This window comes from Panthera leo, chromosome B4, assembly GCF_018350215.1.
Source record: "Panthera leo isolate Ple1 chromosome B4, P.leo_Ple1_pat1.1, whole genome shotgun sequence".
Classification (NCBI taxonomy): Eukaryota; Metazoa; Chordata; class Mammalia; order Carnivora; family Felidae; genus Panthera; species Panthera leo.
The window spans coordinates 3358806-3382271 of record NC_056685.1 but is presented as its reverse complement, the minus strand read 5'-3'; the positions used below and the strand labels follow the sequence as shown (position 1 = coordinate 3382271).

The 23466-nt window shown below is 50.6% G+C and overlaps 1 protein-coding gene across 1 annotated transcript; it reads left to right on the top strand.

The window, feature by feature from the left end:
- Positions 1–16362: 16362 nt before the first annotated feature.
- Positions 16363–22739, top strand: KLF6 (Kruppel like factor 6). Its single transcript, XM_042944748.1, has 4 exons — positions 16363–16701; positions 19601–20174; positions 21529–21652; positions 22185–22739. The coding sequence occupies exons 1-4, from the start codon at positions 16600–16602 to the stop codon at positions 22234–22236; spliced, it is 852 nt and encodes a 283-aa protein (XP_042800682.1). The 5' UTR covers positions 16363–16599; the 3' UTR covers positions 22237–22739.
- Positions 22740–23466: the final 727 nt, after the last annotated feature.

Below are 23466 nucleotides of genomic sequence, written 5' to 3'. Positions count from 1 at the left end.
GTGTGTGAGCCTGTGTATCTCTCTATGCATGTCCATGTGTGTCTCTGTGTGTGCCCAGTCCCAACCAAGACTATTCTAGGAGAAATAAAAACTCAGTTAAGCCTCCGGCTTTGACTCAGGTCACGATCTCACGGTCCGTGGGTTCCAGGCCCGCATCGGGTTCTGTGCTGACAGCCCAGAACCTGGAGCCTGCTTCGTATTCTGTGTCTCCCTCTCTCTCTCCCTCTCCGCCCCTCCTCCCCTCTCAAAAATAAATAATCATTAAAAAAAAAAAAAAGCCAAGCAAACAAGCAAACGAAAGCCAAGCAAAGAGTGAAATCAAGGCAGACAGTGGGCACTTGGACCATGGTCACGAGGACGGCTGGATACAGACGCTGCCGAAGTCCTCTTACATGTTAGCCATTAAGAACCAAGAAGGCACCACAACAGTGGGACGTGGGGACTTTCTTGTGGTCTGAGGCCGTTTAGAGCCAGTGCATGACCAGATGTCAGTACACCCGAGGAGAGATGGAAATATGGGGGGTAAAAAGCCAAGAAAACAAACGTTCCTCCTCCAAAAATTCACCTGTCCACCCCCCCGTCCACAAATCTGGCTGTCCTTGCACCCCAAAAGAGGAAAACCACACCTCTGTAGTCTGCTGGCAAACGCTTCCCCACATTTAACGTCTGTGGAATCTGCCTGGGAGGAAGGCGGGGTTTGTCGCTGTCCCTCACACAGAACGTGTCTGTAACTGTGGGCTAAGCACACATTATCTCATTTAATCCCAGCCAATCATCTAAAGGAAGCATGTTTGTAACTGAAATTCAGAAGAGTTGAGTCAAGCAGCCAGTTAGACATTAGAGATTAGGTAGAAACCCAGGTTTGTGTCCAAGAATAGACCCTCTGCTTTGACAGTAAAGGAGGTTAAATGAAATGAAATCAGCATCCTGTGTTTAAACTCCATAGACTAAGGCCATGTTATCAGAAGTCACTGATCCCAAGTCCCCCCGAATGGCTTCCAAATTCTTCAGTAACAAACAGGGAGCGGGAAATCACTAAGCTCTTTGCTGTTAAAATTCCGTTTCTGCGGACGGACGCTTAAATCTGTTATCACAGGCAACACTGCCCAGAGCCCCTCACAGGTGTCGGGGACTCTGGAAAGTGTGGAGCGGACGAGTGCCTCGGTATCAGGCCAGTCCTTGACATCACCTCTGGCTTTGGGGAAAGATGGGTTGGCCCACCAGGCTGCTCAAGGTTTGTGTGAGATGCAGGGCTCAGAGCAGCAAGGTTTCCCGGTCTGCGGCCACTGACCCCAAGAGAAGAAAAGGATCACTTATTAAAACACAAGAGAAGTAGCTCCAAGTACCCAGCTGTGCAAAGAGCCCGGTCGTGCACATGGCCCAGCGGCACATGTGTCCCGAGCAAACACTGCTGTTCAGAAGCCAGCTTGTGCTTGCCTCACTCTTGGGAGTTCTGGCCCCACCGGAAATAAATCTTGCAGAACATTCCAGGAAGGAGGCTAAAGCACTCCGGCCTCTGGAGCTTCTAGAAGACCTCTCTGTGTCTCAGGCTGTTCTAGGCTCCTTATCGGATCAACAAAACCACAGAACAGAGATGTGGCACTGGCCGGAGAGCTGAGGGGCTTTTCAAATGGCCTCATCGTCCCTGGGTGGTGGTCGCCCTGGTTTCCTGCCTCGAACTCAAATAGTCGTACAACATATTCAAACACAAGACTTTCTAGGCACACACTTACTCTAAGTGTTTAAGTACTTATTTCCTCCAAAACGTTAAGTGCAGGTCTCCATGACGTCCTTGGAGTTTATATTCGAGATTGCCAAAGAAGAAACATTGTCTGACAACCAAAAAAAGCGATTAATAGGTAAAGAAGTTCTGAAGTGATAGGGAATCCTTAACTGTCTTTTAAAATCATGGTGGAAGAGAAAAGATCGTCGCTTGATTTTTCCATTCTGCAGGCACTTCCTGCCAGATACTGTTTCCCCCTCTCTGGGCACAAATGTGCCTCATCGAGAACCATCCTAAGATAACATTTACTAATTCCTCCTGCCCAGCATGCCCAACCCCACCCCTTCGTGGCGGCATCTGTCATCACCTGAGTTGTTATTTGTTTACCTTCTTGTCCCTCTGATAGAACAGGAGCGGGGTGGGGACGTAGTTTGGGATGCCATTGTATCCTGACGCCATAGACCAATGCCCAGAAAGAGAGTAAGGGCTTGGAAGTAAACTGGGCTTTTCTCTGAGCACTCGGGATGTTTCTGCCTACGTGCACCGGGGAAGGCGTTACCGGAGATGATACAGATTTGTGAATCGTCCACAATGCGGACGTTTCAAGGAAAGACGAGAGTTTCATGGAAGGGTAGATGACCTTCTGAGCTGCCTAAGTGGGAGATCACCTTTCTTCAGGAGACTTCTCTTTTCAGAGAAAAGTGGCACAAAAATCTGGCCCACGTACGGATTTGCCAAGTTCCCAGTGTGGTCCCTCTGGTTATGGGAAGTTCATTTTGGGTTCCTACTGAAATACCAAGCAAGCATTTTAAAGGTGCTCTGTTTCTTCTCATTCTTTCTTCCCATCCTTTCTCTCCTCCAAGCCTCATGTTTTCTCTCCCTCTCTCTCTCCCTCCCTCTCTCTCTCTCTTTTACATCTTAGGCTTATCAAGCATTACAAAACCCAGTACGTGAAAACGGAAAGAAAATAGATTCTATCATTGGCAGAGTAAGAAAAAACATAACCATGATCATTATTGTGGGTTGTTCAACTTTTTTTTTAATGAAACTCACTCCCTTTGGTTTCAGCCAACAGACCAGGCCCATAATGTTGCCCCCCTTCTCTCTAGGCTCCATTGAAATAAAAATTCACCATTACAACCACAAATATGTAAGACGGATTAAATAGGGAGATATACAGGAGATCTCAATAAGGGTCTAGAGGACAAAGCCGTCAACAGCAGGTAGAGCGAGGTGTTAGGCCGAGAAGTCTGCAGCCTGCAGCACAGTGAAAGTGGGTTTCAGACGAAGTGAGAGTCAGTCCACCCAGCTGAACCCCAGAGACGCCTGTCGCCGAGTGACACACAGCTGGGTGTGGGGGGAGGTCAGGAGAAGCAACTAGATCCCAGCTGTGGGGTAGGGCACCAGGCAAAACTTCAGTCCCCACTCCCCTATTCCGGCCGTCCCCGTAGAGCTCAGCCACTCAGCAGGCCCCCTCTTCCCAAAGACGCTAGAGACAATGATCCAGACAATGTCCAGCATCGGGTAAATACACAGCCTACGGGAGCTCCCTGCCCACTTGCCCTAAATGATTTGTCCCTTCGGGTCCTGAAAAGAATTACTACCAGAAGTCATCTACCTGGAAGCACTGCCAGAAATGTAAAATCCCACAAGGCCATAGGTGCGCAGATGTCCCCAGCCACGTGAGAGGAACCGAGAAGTTCCTGGAGGATGCGCTCCAGAAAAACGGAGGAGTAAGCACAGAAAACAGGAGACAGCGGAATCCACAGAGAGTGGTACCGTCCAGGAGCAGCTGCTGTTTGTAACCAAAGGGTCACCCTGTCCAACAGTTCATTGTGTTTTTTCTTCCTTCAGTGTCTCCAGCAAACTATAACATTTTCAAAATACCTCTGAGTTGTCGTGTAATTTATCCCATGGGCATACACGTATTCAGCACTACCACTCATGTAGTTAGTTCTTAAGTGCAAAGCAATTTAGGACCTAAAATAAAATAAACCATGACTTCTTTAGGAGAAAAAGGGCCATCCCTTTTGTGAATTTCTAGAAGGGCAAAAAGAGGGAAGAAAAGTGAAGTAAAACCAAGAATGAATTGAAGAACCCATTTTATCTTCACTTACTAAAATTAGAAAACACTTTGAAGTGACATCGTTGACCTAAAGATACATCCCTTATTTGTACAGATGCGTAAAATCGCTCATAGACTCAAAAAGTATTTATTGAGCGACTGTTAGGTCAGGCATTATGCTAAACGCTGGTTACAAAAAAAAAAAAAAGAATAGGTACACCCTTTGTACAGACTGTTCGAGGAGACAAGGGCATAAGCCAGTAACAAAAGACGTGAGTGTCTGTGGCGGTAAAAGGCGATATAGATATCCTCCAAGCATGGGTCAGTGTGTTTATTTAAGTCGTGCATCATCTATTTGTAGGTGTCCAATACCTGTAGGCCATCTGTGCTATTACCTGTGTGTGAAATTCAATTTCCTTGGAAAATGTTTAGCGATTGCTACGTTTTTAGAAGGCATTACTGGTAGATCCTTTTTATTTAGAACAGACTAGGTGAAAGTGAGATCCAAGATGTTCATCAGCAAACATAATCATACCTTATTTAATTTATAAGAGCAGACTTTAATCTTGCTTGCAATCGCCAGTCTGCAATTCTTTTCCTCAACTGTAATTCTTCTGTGTTCTCTCTCTCTCTCTCTCTTTCTCTCTCTCTCCTCCTCCTCCTTTTTCCTTTCTTTAACAATTTAATGCTCAATGACAGGCTTTGGATGTATACCAAATGCATCAATCATTAACTTCTGGCAATCTTCCCTTTTCTTTTTGCCCTCTTATAAACTCGAGCTCTGAATCTTAATTTTTAGAGGCTGCCTTATGGAGTAGGCAACATTACAGCCTCTAGAAAATTCTCTTCAGACGAGTGCCTGCTGATCTGCAGAGGGAAGAAGGATGATCAGACTCAATTATCACTTCCCGGAAGCTGACAGTCTCCTAGAGAAAAGAAGCATTAGCAAACAGCTGTCATTGCGGACAATGGCACACTTCTGGACAGGTAGACTCGAAAAATTTGCCTTCTAAGCACCATCTCACAGGAAGTTAACTGAGTCACATTTCTGTCTCAGCCATAAACCCTGTGCACCGTGGCAATGAGATATGGACATGGCAGTCAGTGCCCTTCCTGGGGGAGCTCGCAGACCTCGGGGAGACAAAGGCACAGCAAGCCCCAGCCCCAGCCCAGGGCCATTAGAGCAGAGGTGACAGAGGACAAGATGAGGTGTCTGGCACGTTGATGGAGTACTGGGGGAGGCTTCTAGGAATGCATTTGGGTAGAGTCGCCAAGGACATGCAGGGGACAGTTACAAAGGCCTCTCAGGGATTGAAACGTGGGACACACATGTGGCTGACCAAATCAGGAGGAACTTGGAAGAGGCAGTGACACCAGAGGTGACAGCCCGGTGCTTTGCAGGGAGGTCCAAGGGAGCGATCAAGCCATAAAGGCTGACGTGTAAGCCCCATAGCTCACTACCCTGAACCCGAGATGGTATCACAGTGCGCCTCACCTCCCCGCAAGCAAATGCTGGTGGAGTTCCTCAGAAACAGACCTGCCGTCTTCTTTCTGGGAACCCACGGCTACAGTCACACAGTGTGGCTTTGGGCTGGGCTCTGCTGCCCTGACTCAAAGCCCAGCTGGACCCCTCTGCCCTGAGGCTGCAGACCCTGTGCTGTGGGCTCCGGAATATTCCCCTCTCCGCTCACTCCCAGGTTTCAACCTGGATCCGCCACTCCCAGCCAAGGGACCTCAGGCAAGTGATCTGCCTCTCCTCACCTGAGCTTCTGTGAAATGACATAACAAAAACATTTCTCTCAGAGGTTTCTACCACCAGACGCGTAAGACAGATCACGTTTTCCTAGCTAGATTATTTCGAACCACACTCCTGCCACAATTTCTCTGCAGGAAGAATTCTACCCTCATCCTCTAGCCTCACCTTCCCAGACCCTCAGCTCCAGGAGGCAAGGAGACAACAAGTGCCAGGCTGCATTGCCTTGGGGTCTGGCCCTCCCTCCCTGAGCTGTCACCTCCCTTCAAGACCATCCCCACGAAGCTGCTTGCTCCCTCCCACTGGCGAAATCAATGTCTCCTCTGTGTCTCCACTGCCCGCTGTGCCCACGGCCGCCTTCTCTAGGCTGCTGATTGGACCCTGGAACGTAGGAAGGAACGGGCCTTATCCCTAATCTCTCCTCCACCAGATGAAGAAACCAAGACAGGGCAATACTGACATTTTCACAAGTCCAGATAATCCTTTGTGTATTTCTGAAACAGGCCAGAAAACCCATTCTCCTCTGCAGTTAGCAGAGTGCCAGCCCTGGACCCTGGACCAACAACCCTCAATTTGAAGTGATTAAATGTTTGAAGGAAAGCAACAGGTGTTTCTGTCCCTTGCCGGTTTGTATCTACACTCTACCAAGTTTTTAACGGGAACATTAAGACTTGGGCCCCTAACGGCTGGTGGATACTAGTTTTAAACAGCACCAAAATGATCAAGCCCTAAAAGGTACCATATTATCTTAAAAAATCTCTAAAATTGTAATTAACATATTCTCTATCGTATGAAAATGCTTACTGCTGACAACCTAGGAAACTAGGTGGAGTTTGTCATATCCTATCACTCTATTGCTGTATTATTTAATACAAGTACATTTACATTCTTTTCACAAAGTACAAAAAATGGCCTCCCGAAAGATATCCACATCAAATCCCTGGAACTGAGGAACTTGACCTTCTTTGGGAAAATGGGTCTTTGCAGATGCAATTAAATGAAGGATCTTGAGACGAACTCACCCTGAGTTGCACGGCTTGGCCCTAAAGCCAACGACACAGGTTCTTAGAACAGGGAAGGGAGATCTGAGACAGAAGAGGAGACAGCTGTGTGACCAGGAAAGACAAAGAGCGGTGATGTGGCCACAAGCCAAGGAAGCCAGAGGCCATCAGAAGACAGAAGAGACAAGGCAGTGTCCTTCTCCAGAGCCTCCAGAGGGAGTGTGGCCCCCCAACACCTTTGTTCAGACTCACGACCTCCAGAACTGTGAGAGAAGAAACTTCAGTTGTGTTTGTGGTAATTTGCTGCAACACTCACTGGAAACTAATACATGATAAACATTAATTTCATATTCTGACTTATTACATGCTTTAAATCAAGATAGCACATTCCTCCTTTCTGTCTCTGTCTCTCTCATCCCCTCTCTCTGTATCAAAACACACTGCAGACCTTAGTATACCCCCCCTCTGTGGCTTGCACATCATTAATTATAGTTCAATATTTGTTTACAGTTCTTTATTTTGGTGGAGGGGGGCAAAATTTACAGAAAGTTAAATGCGCAAATCTTTTTTTTTAAGTTTATTTTGAGAGAGAGAGAGTGGGGGAGGGGCAGAGAGAGAGGAAGAAAGAGAATCCCAAGCAGGTTCCTCACTATCAGCACAGAGCCTGACGTGGGGCTCAAACCCACAGACTACAAGAGCATGATCTGAGCTGAAATCAAGAGTCAGACGCCTAACTGACTGAGCCACCCAGGTGCTCCAAATGCACAGATCTTAAATGTACCATTAAATAAATGCAGTCACCTGTGTAACCACACACCTAGATCCAGATCAAAAATAGGTCCATCATCCGGCAACCATCACACCACCCTCACCGTCACCAGGATGACCACCATCAACAGGATCGTCCTCACCATCGCCATCCACATAATCACCATCACCACCATCACCACCATCACCATCGTCACCATCGTCATCATCATCACCACCATCACCATCGTTATCACCATCATCATCACCTTCATTACCATCATCCCTTTCACCATCATCATCATCATCACCACCATCAACATCACTGCCAACACCATCATCACCATTACCACCATTATGACCATCACCAACATCACCATCATCACCATCACCATCACCAACATCACCATCATCACCATCACCACTATCAACACCACCATCATCCCCATCGTCACCATCAACATCACCATCACTTGCCAACGCCATCATCACCATCACCACCGGCAACATCACCATTGTCATCACCATCACACTTGCCATTACCCATCATCATCACCATCACTGCCAACACAATCACCGTCATCATCACCACCACCGCCATCAGCATCCACCCATCACTATCACCATCACCATCATCCACATCCTTTACCCACCATTATTACCCATCACCAAGAGCCAAGAGGACTCCATCATGTCCTTTCTCAGTCAATCTCCACCCCTGTTTACCAAAGGCAACCAAACATCAGTTTTACCTTGTCTAGAACTTAATGTATCCTGAGTCTCTCGGTAGATATTCCTGTGTGCAAGGCTTCTTTCGCTCGGCCTAATGCTTCTGAGATACATTCATGTTGCCACATGTACCGATCATCAGTGCCAGACGATACAGAAATACCACAGCTCCTGTTGATGGACACCTGGCAGTTTCCAGTTTTTGACCATTATGGCTAAACTGCTGTGAATGATCTTGCACAAATTTCTTTGTGAACATGTTCTTTCGGGGCTTTTAACTAAATGCCTACAAGATGGGAGAGCTGAGTCACAGAGTAGGCATATGTTTGACTTTATTAAAAGTGGCCAGAACCTTTTCAAAAGGGGTTGTAGCGTTTCACATCAATCTCCACCAATCAAGTAGGAAAGTTCTGGTTGCTCTCCACACATCTTCACTGGCTCTTAATGTTCCGGGTCTTCTTAACTTTAGCTCTTCTAGGGGGTTTTATTTCATATTTCCCCGATGACAAAGTTGAACGTATTTTTATGTGTTTGTTAGTCGTTTATATATCTTTTTCAGTCAAGTATCTGTTCAAATCTTCTGCCTATTTTTAATGTTTTTGAAAAAATTTCATTGACTTGTAGATACCCTGGATCCTTGTTCAACACAAGATGCACGTTTCAAGAGTATTTTCTCTCAGTCTATGACTTGTCTATTCGTGTTTTTAGTGGTGTCTTTTGAAGGACTCTTAAATTTTGATGAAGTCTAATTTGTCAAGCAGAAAAAAAATAGTTTTTTTCTTTATGGCATGGCCTTCTGTGTTTGTCCAAGAAGACTTTGCCTACCCTCATAACATGATGATTTTCTCCCATGTTTTCTTCTGGAAGCTTTATTGTTTAGTCCTTCATTTCCTCTTTAATCTGTCTCGAATTGACTTTTGTGTAAGATGTGAGATTGGGCTGATGTCCGCCCCACCACCCATAGGTATACTCAGGTGTTCCTTTCATTTGTCGAAGAACTTCTGTGCCCATTTGGATTTCTCTACGTTCTGCTTCTGACTAGTATGAAGAAAGTCATAGGAGAACGTTGCTCGCTTATACCCTGGTAACAAGAAAACGCCAGATAATCTACAAAATCCTCATTTTCTTTGGCCTATTTAAGACCAGAGGGCAACAGGCCCCCAGAGGAAGTGAATCTCAAAGGTGACCAGACACAGTGAGGAGAAATCATGCCACACACCGTTCACCTTTGGCAAAGTGGGAAGAGGCTCCCACCCCAGGAGAAAACAGTGGCACTGTAATAATTTGTTAAGGCCTAAGTGTGGGCTGGGATGATAGTCTGGAATAAATGGGAGCCTGAGACACAAGCTGACTTGTGAGCTCTTTCCACAGGCCCCCACTGGGTGCTCACGGGAGAGATGGGTAGGCGGGGCAGGAGAGCAGACACCCCTTGCCCCCCCACCACCGCACCCCCAAGTGGAACCAAGGCATGAAGCCCCACCCACACTCCCAGACCCTCGTCTCAAAGGAAGCAAACCCTTTCAGAGCTGGGGCAGAGTCCGGGAAGCAGAATTCTCTTGCCAGGAGAGGGGCAGGACTCCCTCACCTCACAACCCTCCCCTGACAGGTGCAAGGACTCCTGGCTGCCCAAGGGGAAGAAGCAGGAACATGGAGAAAAGCAAGTCCCAATGCGCAGGTGCACAGGGCGCTTGCAACAGCAGTTAGATCTGAGCCAAAAACACACTCCGCTCTCGCTGCGAGCCCAGAGCTCCGTGAAGAGTTGCTGCAGCCACTGCCAGGCAGGACAGGTGTCCCAGGTCCCTTTGTCAAACAGGTGTCCCTTCCATTTCAAATTTCCGAGCAGTTACATCTTGAATGGTCTCTTTGAGCTTCACCTTCTTCTAAAGGACATTAGAAGGTGGCCCACCTAAGGGTCAGGCCCACCCAAGATAATCTCCCTTCTGATAAACTTCAAGTCAGCTGCCAGGAAGGTGATGTGGGAGGGCTGCCTGGCCCACCAGGCAGCGCTCAAGTGCAGGTCAGGTGTCCATCGGCCACCTTAGAGCTCTGCTCGCCACGGGCTCCTGGTGCGCCGTCTGGCGTGAGAATCCCACTTGACAAGGTCTGGGCAGGTGAATGGCGGGCGTCTATGGAAACGAGAAAGACCAGGATGAAACATTCAGCCTGCTACTTAGCAAATTGCACACTTTCTCTGAGCTTTAAGTTTGATTTTTGTTTTTTTTTTCAACTGTTGATTATAACAGCTACTTCGCAGGGTCCTGTGGGCACCAAATGGAACACCATGGAAAGCGTCCAGCACAGTGCCTGCCATAGGTCACATATTTATCCAGCGTGGGTTACTTCTCTTCTTCTCCTCTTTTCATTTCCTTCTATAAAACTTTGATATATAGCAACATATTTTCCCACCGTTCCCAAACATCCCAGAGTTTGTTACTATATTTTAAAAAGAGGGCCACTAAAACTGAGGCCTTAAATCTGTACGAATTCTCCCCATCTGCTGCTCTCTGGGCCATAGTACTGAGCATATTCCATATGTTGATAAATTAAGTTGCACATCTATTAAAAACTATCAAGAGAGAACTTTCCTTATTAGCTCTTCTCAGCACTAATAGTTATTTAAAGAGCAAATCGAGGGGCACCTGGGGGGCTCAGTCGGTAAAGCAACTCTCGATTTTGGCTCAGGTCATGATCTCATGGTTCATGAGCTCAAGCCCCATGGGGGCTCTGTGCTGACAGCATGGAGCCTGCTTGGGATTCTCTCTGTCTCTCCCTATCCATTTGCCCCTCCCCTGCTCATGCTCTCTCTCTCTCTCTCTCTCTCTCTCTCTCTCAAAAGTAAATAAACATTTTAAGGATAATAAATAAATAATAAATAAATAAATAAATAAATAAATAAATAACAAATCTATACCTTCATGTCATATAGTAACTGCTGTTTTGGTAATAACACCAAAAACAAAATAAAACAAAAGCAGCTTTTGCCCAACAGAGCATATCCTCAGTTAATATTATTGGGGGAGTTATTGGAATGACCTTTGGAACAACTTCATAAGACTCCCTGCAAGAGCCCTACCTAAATTATCTAAAAGAATAGGAAGGATCAGGGGTACCTGGGTGGCTTAGTCGGTTAAGCGTCTCTGACTCTTGGTTTCAGCTCAGGTCATGATCTCACGGTTTGGGGGTTCAAGCCCCACATGGGGCTCTGCACTGGCAGCGTGGGGTCTGCTTGTGATTCTTTCTCTCGCTCTCTCTCTCTCTGCCCCTCCCCTGCTCGCTCTGCCTCTCTCTCTCGCAGAATAAATAAGCTTTAAAAAAATCGTAATAGGAAGTACCAAAAGTTTATATATCATCCCCAAATCCTTAAGCTGAAAGTTAGGTTTAAAATGCAAACTTTGGGGGCACCTGGGTGGTTCAGTCGGTTAAGCGTCCGACTCTTGATCGTGGCTCAGGTCATGATCTCACTGTCTGGTTGGCTACGTGACCTGCAAAGGGGGTTTCATTTTAGTGTCTCCATTCATTCATCCGTTTAAAAAAGTGGGGGAGGGGCGATTATAAAATAAACATCAAGAACACACGGAAGAGACGGACGGACGCCGAATAAGTGAAATATCACCTTCAAAGCATTAAACGACTCTCTGTCATAAACCAGGGATTTTAATGCATTATTTCATTATTTCATCTACACGCATGCCACACGTCCCCCCTCTGAACAACTCTGGCCTTCTCTGATTCTTCTGGGCTGATCTGTTTAGAAATCAGATGCGACTAGTTGCACTGAGACCCCACACAGACACTTCTCCCGCAGGAAGCAGACACTGCTTCCCCACTGAACAGCTACTCGAACCAGGAGCAGCAACGCCTCTGTTAAGACGGCTCCTGTCCTGTGTATCTCTTGCCTCCTGGATACGTGGCCAGTCACAGGGCGTGAGTCATAGGTGCTGGGTGGCTCATGGGTGCAGGGGGAAGACACAGAACTCATTCTCTCTGAAAATCAGTCTACCTATCCTGTTTTTATACTATTGCTTTTCTTTTTGCTGAAAATTACCATGTTGAGTGTATCTGTATCAGGTCCAATTAGGTTCACTATTTTAAAAATAGACTATACAATCTTCGACACATTTGTCAGCGCGTGCAAGAGACAAGGACAAATCTACATTCTATGGGAACGTAGATAAGGAAAGTATTAAAACGATGAATAATTAATTGTCCAAAAGGTACACCGGCACCATAGCCACGACACCCGTCCGCGTTGCACAGACAGCCACGTCCTAATCTTGATTCGGGGAGGACGCCCTTCCCTTCGCTGGAATTTCCCCCATCTGCCAAGGAGGCCAGCTTTGGTCACCTGCATATTCCCCAGACTCTTGTTTCCTTTGGCGATGGCCAATGACAGAGAAAGTCCTATCCCCAATATAACCACGCTCTTGGAACCATCTCCCAAACATGACCAGCTGCTGTTCACCAGGGTGGGCTCAGCCTGTGGGTGGTTCAAGGCCAAACCATCTCTGTTCCCGGAAACAGACTCAGGTACAGGTCCTACCTGCAGAAGGCTGGTCATTCTCTTTGTTCCCGGGGTAAAATGAGCTGAACGCAGGCCAACGGTAATTTTTATCAATTCATTCTGGATCACCATCGCAGACTCTGTAACAGGTACAGTATGTGGATAATAATCTTTTCTAACTTTAGATTCTGATACAAAGGTCCCTGCCTAGAACCTTCCAGGGTCATAATCCTGGTATATTCTAGTCTGTTAAAATCTAACACATAAAATCCTCTCGAAATTCTTTTACATGCCCCATTCCTTAAAAACTTTAAAAGGATGTTCATTAAACTCCATCTTGAGACAAAAATGAAAGAACTAGTTATAATTCACTTTTCCATTTTGAATTTTAAAATGCACATTCTTTGTGGTCTTGGCATTTGTCTTGAAAATGAACATGATGGTATATTTTAGGACATAATTCATATGGGAAGAAACACACTGAATGTCAGCATCACCCTAATTTAAACGGTTTGCACATTCAGAGGAAAAGCTTAGTTGCTAACCTCGGTGAGGGTTCTTGAGGTTTGCAGCCCTACCAGATAAACAGATCCCTTCCAACTAGAGCTAGCTGGCATCGTCCTAGGATGAAGGCCTTGTGGTAGGTAACAAGTAAATGGACACTAAGTCCTAGATCCCTGGCAGCGGGCTTGTTGGAACACAGTGGCTGGGACAGCCCCCGCCCCCCAGCTTCAGATTCTGCAGGTTTGGGAATTGACCCTGAAAACTGCATTTTTAACAAGTACATGATGTGGATGTGGATGCTGTTCTAGGCCTGGGACCTTCCTGAGATCCAGTTATAAGGCATCTCTCTTTTTTTTTTTTTTTTTAACTTTTATTTATTTTTGAGAAACAGAGAGAGAGAGAGAGAGAGACAGAGCGTGAGTGGGGGAGAAGCAGAGGGAGAGGGAGAGACAGAATCCGAAGCAGCTCCAGGCTCTGAGCTGTCAGCGCAGAGCCCGATGCAGGCTTCGAACCCACCAACTGTGAGATCACGACCGGAGCCGAAGTCGGACGCTCAACCGACTGAACCACCAGGCACCTCAAGGCATTTCTTTTTTTAAGGCCAAATTCTTTCTCACAGAATCTGAGTGTAAAACCTATACGTTACCCTAAACCATCCCACTCAAAGACAGCAGATCCAACATCGGCCTTCTGGGTATTTTGACCCTTTTCCTGCAATTGCAGGTTTCCCAGGCATACGGATGTGTGTGCCAGACAAGGAGTCACAAGGGGGGACTCCGATTCGCACCCAGCGCTCAGGCCTTCCAGACCCTCACGACACAACCAGGAGTCACCAGCACTATGGGCCTGAGGCCTGAGTGGGATGAGGCAGAGACAAGGGGAACAGAAGAGAGGGTGGACCCAGAGTTGGAAGGGGAGGGAAAGAGGGGGCAGGCTGGAGTGAACAGAGCAGAAGGAGACTAGGGAACAGATGAGATGGAGAACAGGGTGGGGGGGAGCAGAAGAGAAGGGGGAGCAGAGGATGGACAGGGACAGAGGAGAATGGGGGCAGGGGAGACAGAAGATGGATGAAGGACACGGGGGGTGTGGTGGACAGAAGATTGACGAGGGGGGACAGAAGATGGACAGGGAACAGGATGGGAGGTGGTGGACAGATGATTGACGGGGGGGACAGAAGATGGACAGAGGACAGAGGAGAATGGGGACAGCGGAGACAGAAGATGGACAGGGAACAGAGGATGGGGGGGCGGTGGACAGATGATTGACGGGGGGGACAGAAGATGGACAGAGGACAGAGGAGAATGGGGACAGCGGAGACAGAAGATGGATGGGGGACAGAGGATGGGGGGTGGACAGATGATTGATGGGGGAACAGAAGATGGACGGGGGACAGAGGAGAATGGGGGCAGCGGAGACAGAAGATGGACAGGGAACAGAGGATGGGGGGCGGTGCACAGATGATTGACAGGGGGGACAGAAGATGGACAGGGGACAGAGGAGAATGGGGACAGCGGAGACAGAAGATGGACAGGGAACAGAGGATGGGGGGGCGGTGGACAGATGATTGACGGGGGGGACAGAAGATGGACAGGGGACAGAGGAGAATGGGGGCAGGGGAGACAGAAGATGGATGAAGGACACGGGGGGCGTGGTGGACAGAAGATTGACGAGGGGGGACAGAAGATGGACAGGGAACAGGATGGGAGGTGGTGGACAGATGATTGACGGGGGGGACAGAAGATGGACAGAGGACAGAGGAGAATGGGGACAGCGGAGACAGAAGATGGATGGGGGACAGAGGATGGGGGGGTGGACAGATGATTGATGGGGGAACAGAAGATGGACGGGGGACAGAGGAGAATGGGGGCAGCGGAGACAGAAGATGGACAGGGAACAGAGGATGGGGGGCGGTGGACAGATGATTGACAGGGGGACAGAAGATGGACGGGGGACAGAGGAGAATGGGGGCAGCGGAGACAGAAGATGGACGGGGGACAGAGGATGGGGGGCGGTGGACAGATGACTGACGGGGGGGGACAGAAGATGGACGGGGGCAGAGGATGGGGGGCGGGGGAGAGATGATTGATGGGGGGACAGAAGATGGACTGGGGACAGAGGAGAATGGGGGCAGCGGAGACAGAAGATGGAGGGGGGACAGAGGATGGGGGGCGGTGGAAAGATGATTGATGGCCGGGACAGAAGATGGTCGGGGGACAGAGAATGGGGGCAGCGGAGACAGAAGATGGATGGGGGGACAGAGGATGGGGGGCGGTGGACAGATGATTGTCGGGGGGACAGAAGGTGGACGGGGGACAGAGGATGGGGGGACAGAAGGTGGATGGGGGACAGAAGATGGGGGGTCGGTGGACAGAAGATTGACGGGGGGACAGGAAATGGACAGAGAATGGGGGGCGGTGGACAGAAGACTGACGGGGCGGGACAGAAGATGGACAGGGGACAGCGGAGGACGAAGGTGGGGGGACGGAGAAGGGTCAGAGGAGATGGAGGCGGTCGGGGGGAACAGAGGGTCCTGAGGGGGCAGGGCGCCCAGAGGTCGGAGGGAAGGGAGGGACGGGAGGGACGGGAGGGACGGAGCTGGGGACGAAGGAGGGGAGCAGCGCGGTCCCGAGGTCGGAAGAGGGTGCACGGAGGGGACAGGGGGCCCGCCTGGCTGCGCTCGGCCCCGCCGCGGCGCCGGAGCCGCTTGGCCGGGGAGCAGGGGACGGGGACCCGGTGACGGGGCCCAGGTGACCGGTCCGGGAGGCGGGACGGGAACGAGCACGCCGGCCTGGTGACCGGGACGGGGCCTGAGTGACGACTGACGAGGACCGGGGGCCGGGGGGGGGGCACGGCGATGGGACTGCCGGCCCGAGCGCCGGGCCCGGGCGACCCGGACGGGGACCGACCCGGGCACCGGGGCGCGGGGACCGGGGGATGGGACGCGGGCCGGGGACAGGAGGAGCGGCTCCCTCGGCCGGCCGCGGGCGCACTGAGCCGCTCGGCCCGCACCTCCCAGCGCCGACTCCTCCGGCGCGCGGCAGCCCGCGCCTTATATACCCTGCTAAAAATAGCCTGCGAGGACGCCTCCCAATCAGAGCCGCCTGAAGTTCGAATTGAGCCAATGGCGAGGGCTGTGATGGAGAGGCTCGGTCACGCCAGGCGGGGCCGCTGTGAGTCACCGCCTGCCATTGGCCGCAGCTGACATCACCGGCGCGCAGCCCCCGGGCCGGGCGCAGCGTGATTGGGCGGTGCACGGGGCGGGCGCGGGCGAGTCACGTGGGGGGGAGGGAGTGGGGGGAGCCAGGCGGGGAAGAGGGGGAGGCTGGCAGGGAGCTTTGAATAGGGAAGTTTTGCAGGGGTTACGTTTGCAGTCAGTCCGGTGTTTGCAAATATTGTGTGGGCTCGCGAGCGCGTCTCTGGGCTCCGGCAGGATCCGAACCCGCGGCGCCTAATTGCTGTGCACTGAGTTTGCATGAAACTTTCCCCGGCGCTGCAGGCACGGCTGCTGCGCTCTCGACTCCAGACCGCACACCTCCCTGTTTTCACAACAGCAGTGACTGTCTTTTCCAACCCGACATGGATGTACTCCCAATGTGCAGCATCTTCCAGGAACTCCAGATTGTGCACGAGACTGGTTACTTCTCGGCGCTGCCCTCCCTGGAGGAATATTGGCAACAGGTAAATTGGAATTTTCGTGTGCCAGGTGCCCGGTGCACCGAGGAGGGAGTGCATGCACGCACGGCCAGGATGGTGTGTGGTTGGAGGTGCATTTATTTTTCCTCTTCTTCTTCTTCTTTTTTTTTTTTTTTTTCTTGTTCAATGGTTTGGGTACGTTAAAAACAAAAATTTGAAATAATTAGTCCTAAAACGTACTTCTGCTGCCTGCGTGCGGAAGGCACTTAAAAGGGGCCTTTCACGGCGTGGAGCGGAGTTGTCATATGAGTGGGGCGCAGCGGCGCGTCGCCTCTCGGACTGTTTTCGCCCGTTTCTGGGGCTCCTGGACTGCATCCTCCGGAGGGCAGTCCCAGCCCCGCGGCCTGATCCCGGCCCGAGCCCTTGGCGGAAGTTTGGTGTTTGTACCAGCTCCAGACTCCACAGCTGGATCTTGTCATATGAACTTGCATGGACTGCCAAGGGTATTTTTTTTTTTAATGGGGAATTTGTTTTTGTTTTTGGATTTGTTTTTTGTTTTTTGGGGTTTTTTTTTTTTGGTGTCTGTACATAGACTCTTTTTTTTTTTTTTTTTTTTAATTAAAAATGTCACCAGGGACACATCCACCGGCTCTTTTTCTCTACTGGGCCATTTCCAGTGTCTTTTTCCTCTTTGGAATCCTTAAAATGTGTTTGGATCTGTCTTGTTTTTCTTACCTGCTTCTTTTGTTGACCAGGAAAAAAAAAAAAAAAAAAAAAAGAGCCAACAATGTTTGCACAACCAGTGACTTATCAGTCATATGACAATGAGCCCGTCCAAATTGCTTCAAGTCTGAGTTTGAGAAGAAGAGTCCTAGTTTCCGGCATTTTTTTTTTTTTTTTTTTTTTTTTTTTTTTTAGTGGAACTGGAATTTTTGACATTGGACATTTAAGAAAGTTATTACCCCCCCCCCCCCAATTGTTAGGATTGCCTGAAGGGAGAGAGGAGACTCTGACACTCGTCCCATTGTCTTTAAAAAGATAGAAGGAGGGGTCAGGGCTGTCTCTGCCCCTGCTAGGCTGTTCGCTTTTTGTCACTAAGTGAATTAGCAGATCAAATATATTCTGTGGGTTTCAAAGCCTAGAAAGCTTTTAAAGGGGATGAAATGCAAAGTGTTGCAACCTTCACATGCCTGCTTAATCGTTCCCAGCCCCGTTCTGCCTTCCTTTCCCCTCCCCCCCTTTTCCTCCTAAAGTAGCTGCTCCCCAGGACGTGATTGAAATTGATCTAAGTAGTTTCCTTCGGGCATTTGGGATTTGGGCCCCAAGCCAGGCTGAGCTCCCGGTGGCCTTCAGAGGCTTTTAAACTCTCGGAGAGAGAGCTGCGTTTCGGTCCCTGGGGCTGATCGGCATAATGGAGATTTTTAAATTAGCCAGATTATGAAAGTTTAGCACGACCTCAGTAAATGTGCTTTCCTTTTTCTCTGGAACATCAGTTGGAGCCCTTGGTGTCTGTCCTTAGAGCACCTAGTATGCCCTGTAACTCAGACGTCTGATTTTAGGGGTAAAGAGAAAACAATGATGTTTTTTTTTTCCCCTTTGCTTGCTCATGCTGGCTATGTGACGAATCCGTGGGGAGGGGGAAGGGTATGTGCTATATTCTAGCAGGCACATTTGCTCAGTAAGCAAGCACGAGCCCTTTGGGTAGGCTTTGCGGGTCCTGAACGTGATTTGCAGAGTTTGCTGTAGAAACTGAAATCTGTAGAAATGCAGTTGTATGGACAGCCTTATATGGGCACCCAGGCAGTTGATCCTAGTAGAGATAAGGGCGGACACGATGTAATCCTAAAATGTTTCCTACCGTTTTTCTTTTCCAGTGGCTAGGAAGTTTGAGATGGTGGGGAGAGGGGATGCTGCTCTCTCGGCAGTTGTAGCTTCTTGAAAGGTTGGTTGTGGGGCTGGGGAGGGGCACTGTCCGTGACACCTGCATGTATGTTTGAACCGGGTCCTTTTCTGGCCGCTGATCAGAATTTCAAAAGGAAGTCTCCTTTGGCATTGCGTGAAAGAAACAGAGTGATGACTCATACAGTTGTACTCTTGGCCAGTAGATAAAGTTCTTGTCCATTGTGGGACTCCCAGCAGGGCTGGGGAGGAATTTCCCCTCCTGCATTCTTTACAATAGCAGATGGCCATTCTGGAACTACTTCTCCACTCCTGTTGTTGAAGCTCTTGTTTTTCTCGGACCACTGTGGAAGTCATTAAAGTTGTGGGTGAGCACGGCCCCTGCACTTGGGAATGGCATTCTTTGAGAGCCTCCTGGGTCGGGGCTGTGCAGGAAATGGGGTGGTTCGTCTGCAACTCCACTGATGCCCCCGAACACAGACCGTCAGCGGGCTGCGCCTGCTGGCTGAGCGTGGCCCTGTGCTCTCAGCTGTGTCTCTAAAGACAGACACACGCAATGTCAGAACACATTGCATTGCGGGCTGGGCAGCCTTTCTGTCTTGTGCGTGAGAAGGGAGGGCGGCCGGGGCATTCCTTCATGCACATGGTGCTCCACACTGTCAGATAATCTGGTTAAACCTGTCGGGCGGGGAGGGGGGACTGTCTCAGGCCGGTTTTCTTTGTGTGGCTCACGGAAACTCATTAGTAACGTCAACACCGGTAACTGTAACCAAAATGGCTTCGTGACCATCAGTCCTTGTGGCCACAGGTCCGACCTGGGAAGGCCAGGAGAGGCTCCACCTCTGGTCTTTCTTCCGAGTGCATATCCATTCCTAGAAACAGCCTCCCCCTCGCTCTCCTAGAGACGCGATTCGAACAGCGCCACGGCCACGGCCACGGCCACGGCCTACCTGCCCTTGATTCCTGCATGTTTTTTGGCAACTTGCTTTCGGTTCCATTTTCAGTCGTCACAATCACGTGCCTTCTTGTGGTTCCTTTCGCACAGACCTGCCTGGAGCTGGAGCGTTACCTCCAGAGCGAGCCCTGCTATGTGTCGGCCTCCGAAATCAAGTTTGACAGCCAGGAAGATCTGTGGACCAAAATCATCCTGGCTCGGGAGAAAAAGGAGGATCCGGACCCGAAGCTTTCCTCCACTCCCCCCGAGGATGCTCTGAACAGCCCCGGCTGTGCTTACAACGTGGAGACCCACAGCCTCAACTCGGACGTGAGCAGTGAGTCTTCCGACAGCTCCGAGGAACTGTCCCCCACCACCAAGTTTTCCTCCGACCCCATCGGCGAAGTCTTGGTCGGCTCGGGGACCCTGAGCTCGTCCGTCACCTCCACACCCCCTTCTTCTCCAGAACTGAGCAGGGAGGCTTCTCACCTGTGGGGCTGCGTGCCAGGCGAGCCGCACCCTCCCGGGAAGGTGCGCAGTGGGACTGCGGGGAAGCCGGGTGACAAGGGCAGCGGGGACGCATCCCCAGATGGCCGCAGGAGGGTGCATCGGTGCCACTTTAACGGCTGCAGGAAAGTTTACACCAAAAGCTCGCACTTGAAAGCTCATCAGCGCACTCACACAGGTCAGTCCCTCCTGCCACGCGGGAGGTGGGCCGCTGGTGGGCGCTGCTGAATCGCACCAGCCCTGGGAGGGGGCCGGGGCCCCGGCGAGCGGACGCGTCCTCACCTCATGCCTCCCCCAAAAGAGTTGGGTCTCTGGGGAGGACAGAGTAGGAGCGGAAGGACTGGACATGTGTGCCCGATGAACGGTTGACACTTTGAGATTACCCGGATGAGGTAAATCCCATTCTCTGCCTACACCCCACACCCCTCACTCGCTCCAACCTCCCCGCCCATCCAGGCCCGCGGTGCCCGGTCTGCGGCATCCGTGCAGACCGTCACGTGAAGCGGCCCGTGATTTTCTCCTGGGGTGGGGACAAAGGGTGGCCGGGCAGCGGGGAGCACGCCGGTGTCAGCCGTGCTGCTGCGAGACGGGAGCTTGGCCAGTGCGCAACGTGGGAGGCAGTACTGATGTGTGGGTACTTCCTGAGAATTTCTCTGTGTATCACGTGGCCTTTGTTTTCTGAAACCAGTTGGGAAAAAAAAAAAAAAGACTTTGTCACAGAAGACCACAACTTAGATGACAGTCGCATGTGAAATTACCGTGATAGTCTGGGGTGACCGGGGGCAGAATCACACAGGCTCCAGAGGCGGGAGGGATGTTGTGGATGGAGTCGCGTAAACCGACCCACCCTGTGACGAGGCAGGGACCTCGGAGCCCCCAAGTCAGGGTCCGAGTCCCCATCTGTCCTGACCGGCGTCACACTTGAGGACAGGTCGTGGCAGAACCTTCACTACCCTCAGGTAGTGCTCGTAGTGAATTCGTGTTAGCTGTCTGACCAACGGGTGAAGACAGCCTGGCCGTCGGATGGCCATTTAGAAAGTGCTTTGAAGGCCTGAGGATGGGGTTTCCCAGAAACTCATGACCTCAGTTTTGGAGAAATGTCGCTTCCCGGAGGAAACTACAAAGCCTCATTCCACAGGGAAGTGAGTAAGGAACAAAATAAGCACTTGAGAGAAACCGTTTCCATGGAGAGAGCTATAAAAGCCTGCCCCCGCCAGGGCTGTGGGTCCAGTGGGCTGACACGTCAGCCCAGAACTATTTCGCCAGTCTGAGTAATTGTCATTCTTACACGTTAGCGCTGATTACCGTCACATGGCCCAAGGCTAGGTCAGGAGGGGGCTCCTGGGTGTCCCCTGGAGTGAGGGCTCCGTCCCTAAGTCCTTAATGGAAGGGGGACTGAATTCCCGAGGAGGCCGGCCCCTGGGCTTGCCCCTGAGCTGACTTTCCTCCAGCCCCTTCCTTGTGCGCGGTCACAGCACACCTCCTCCTGCTCAGTGAAATCACGGTGTGCCTGTCGTGTGCTCTCTTCCCAGGAGAAAAGCCTTACAGATGCTCATGGGAAGGGTGTGAGTGGCGTTTTGCAAGAAGCGATGAGTTAACCAGACACTTCAGAAAGCACACTGGTGCCAAGCCTTTTAAATGTTCTCACTGTGACAGGTATGTGTTCCCAAAGTGCAGGGGCGCGGAATGCCAGCGAGGAACAGGCGTGCGGTGCAGAAGGCAGGCATTTTCCTGTCCCGAGATGGCATTTGTCATTTCAGCCTGGGACTTTTTTAAAGCGTCTGTAAGATGCCAGTTGCCCAAATTAGGAAGAACTGTGTTCTGTGCGCGTGAGACTAGAGTGATTTCATTCATACTTTGTGACCCTTGGAACTTGAAGGCTGGGTAGTGAGGTCGGGTGAAGTGCTCCCCAGAGCTGGGTGGAGGCCTTCATTCACGTCCGGGGAATGAGTCTCCCTGACTCCGTGGATCCCCACTTCCCTTCGGGAGGGGTGGGGGGCGGGGCGTGGGGCAGGCCCGGAGGGGGGCGGGGCGAAGGCCAGGCCCGGAGAGGGGCGGGGCGAGGCCGGGCCCGGAGGGGGGCGGGGCGAGGCCGGGCCCGGAGGGGGCGGGGCGAAGGCCAGGCCGCAGGTCTGTAGCCTCAGCGCAGGCGGACACCTAACGTGTTGGATGCCGATTTGCTCTGCAGGTGTTTCTCCAGGTCCGACCACCTGGCCCTGCACATGAAGAGGCACCTGTGAGGGGGCAGAGCGGCGAATCCTGCGGGCTAAAAGGCTTCCAGGCTGAGAGACAGCCGTGGAAGGAGGGTGCGTGTTCCAGCCAAAGCATGCCATTTTGCACCCCACCCAGCTGCCTCCAGGACCTCTACTGGGAAGGTCTCTCGAGGGCGAACCACGTCACGTCAGAAGCGGCAGGGCACCCGCGGTGTGTGGTGTTTGGGTGGCCCCGACTCACCACCGGTACCTGCCTTCCGAGTGGTCCCCAAGCCCTTGCCGTGAGCATGTGCACTGAGAATGTTACCGGTTGGGTTGCCTGTCTGTGGAGGATCTATTTCTGACTGTGTGATGAGGCCGAGGCTTCTCCCTCGCGGTGGCAAGGCCGCGAGAGGCAGCAAACGCGTAGTTTGAATGTTTTGTGTGTGCGGAGTATATACCACGAGAGGAGATGACCACCAAACATTTCCTAGGGGGTGGGGTCTGCGCCTTAGAATAAAAACTAAAAAAAAAAAAAAAAAAAAAAAAAAGGGAACATACGGAGGGCGGGAGTGGGTGGTCTTGACCCCCGAGTGGCGAGTGGGTGTGGGGAGGGGAGCCCCTTCCTGTGCGAGAGAACGTTCGGTGTCTGGTGCAGCTATGAAACGTGCAATGTGTCAAGTAGCTTGTTTACCGGCTACAGGAGCTCATGTGTTACCCGTCGTCTAAGCTGTGTATTTACAAATATAACACATCGATAACTTTTCCTTATAAGACAAAAAGTAATGCATGGTCTGGGGAACTATCTGCTTTTCCATTCTTCAATCAGGACTGCAATGTCGATCCCGGTTACTGAGCAGCTAACGTGTGGTTGGTCAACTTCGGCGATCCCTAGCCATCTGGGCCTGGCAATACACAATCCTCCCCCCCTCCCCCTTCGATTTTGTAACACTCCCTTTCAGAAAGGCAGTTGTGCAGCATAGGATTATTTTTTAAATGATTCTGAATTTGAATTCCCTTTTTGGAGAATTTCGTGATGCCCTGTGAAGGCATTGGGCCTGCGTTGGGTATCGAGTGCTAGGGCTGGGAATTGCCAGTCTAATGTTCCATTAGACTCAGAACCTAAAGTTTTTCTCAGTTGGGTGGATAAAACCACTAAAGCTTCGAAACTGTTTTCTCATGCAGCTAAGTTTCTCTTATTTATGCCTTGAGGACTAATTTCTGGTTTTCTAGCTGTTAATGCACTGTAGATCTTAATAATGGTGCCTTATGCAAGTG

Bases quoted from the DNA above. Each gene is read 5' to 3' on its own strand.
- KLF6 (XM_042944748.1), top strand. From the start codon at position 16,600: ATGGATGTACTCCCAATGTGCAGCATCTTCCAGGAACTCCAGATTGTG. The intron at 16,702-19,600 runs GTAAATTGGAAT...CCTTTCGCACAG, and splicing joins TGGAGGAATATTGGCAACAG to ACCTGCCTGGAGCTGGAGCG. The intron at 21,653-22,184 runs GTATGTGTTCCC...TTTGCTCTGCAG, and splicing joins AAATGTTCTCACTGTGACAG to GTGTTTCTCCAGGTCCGACC.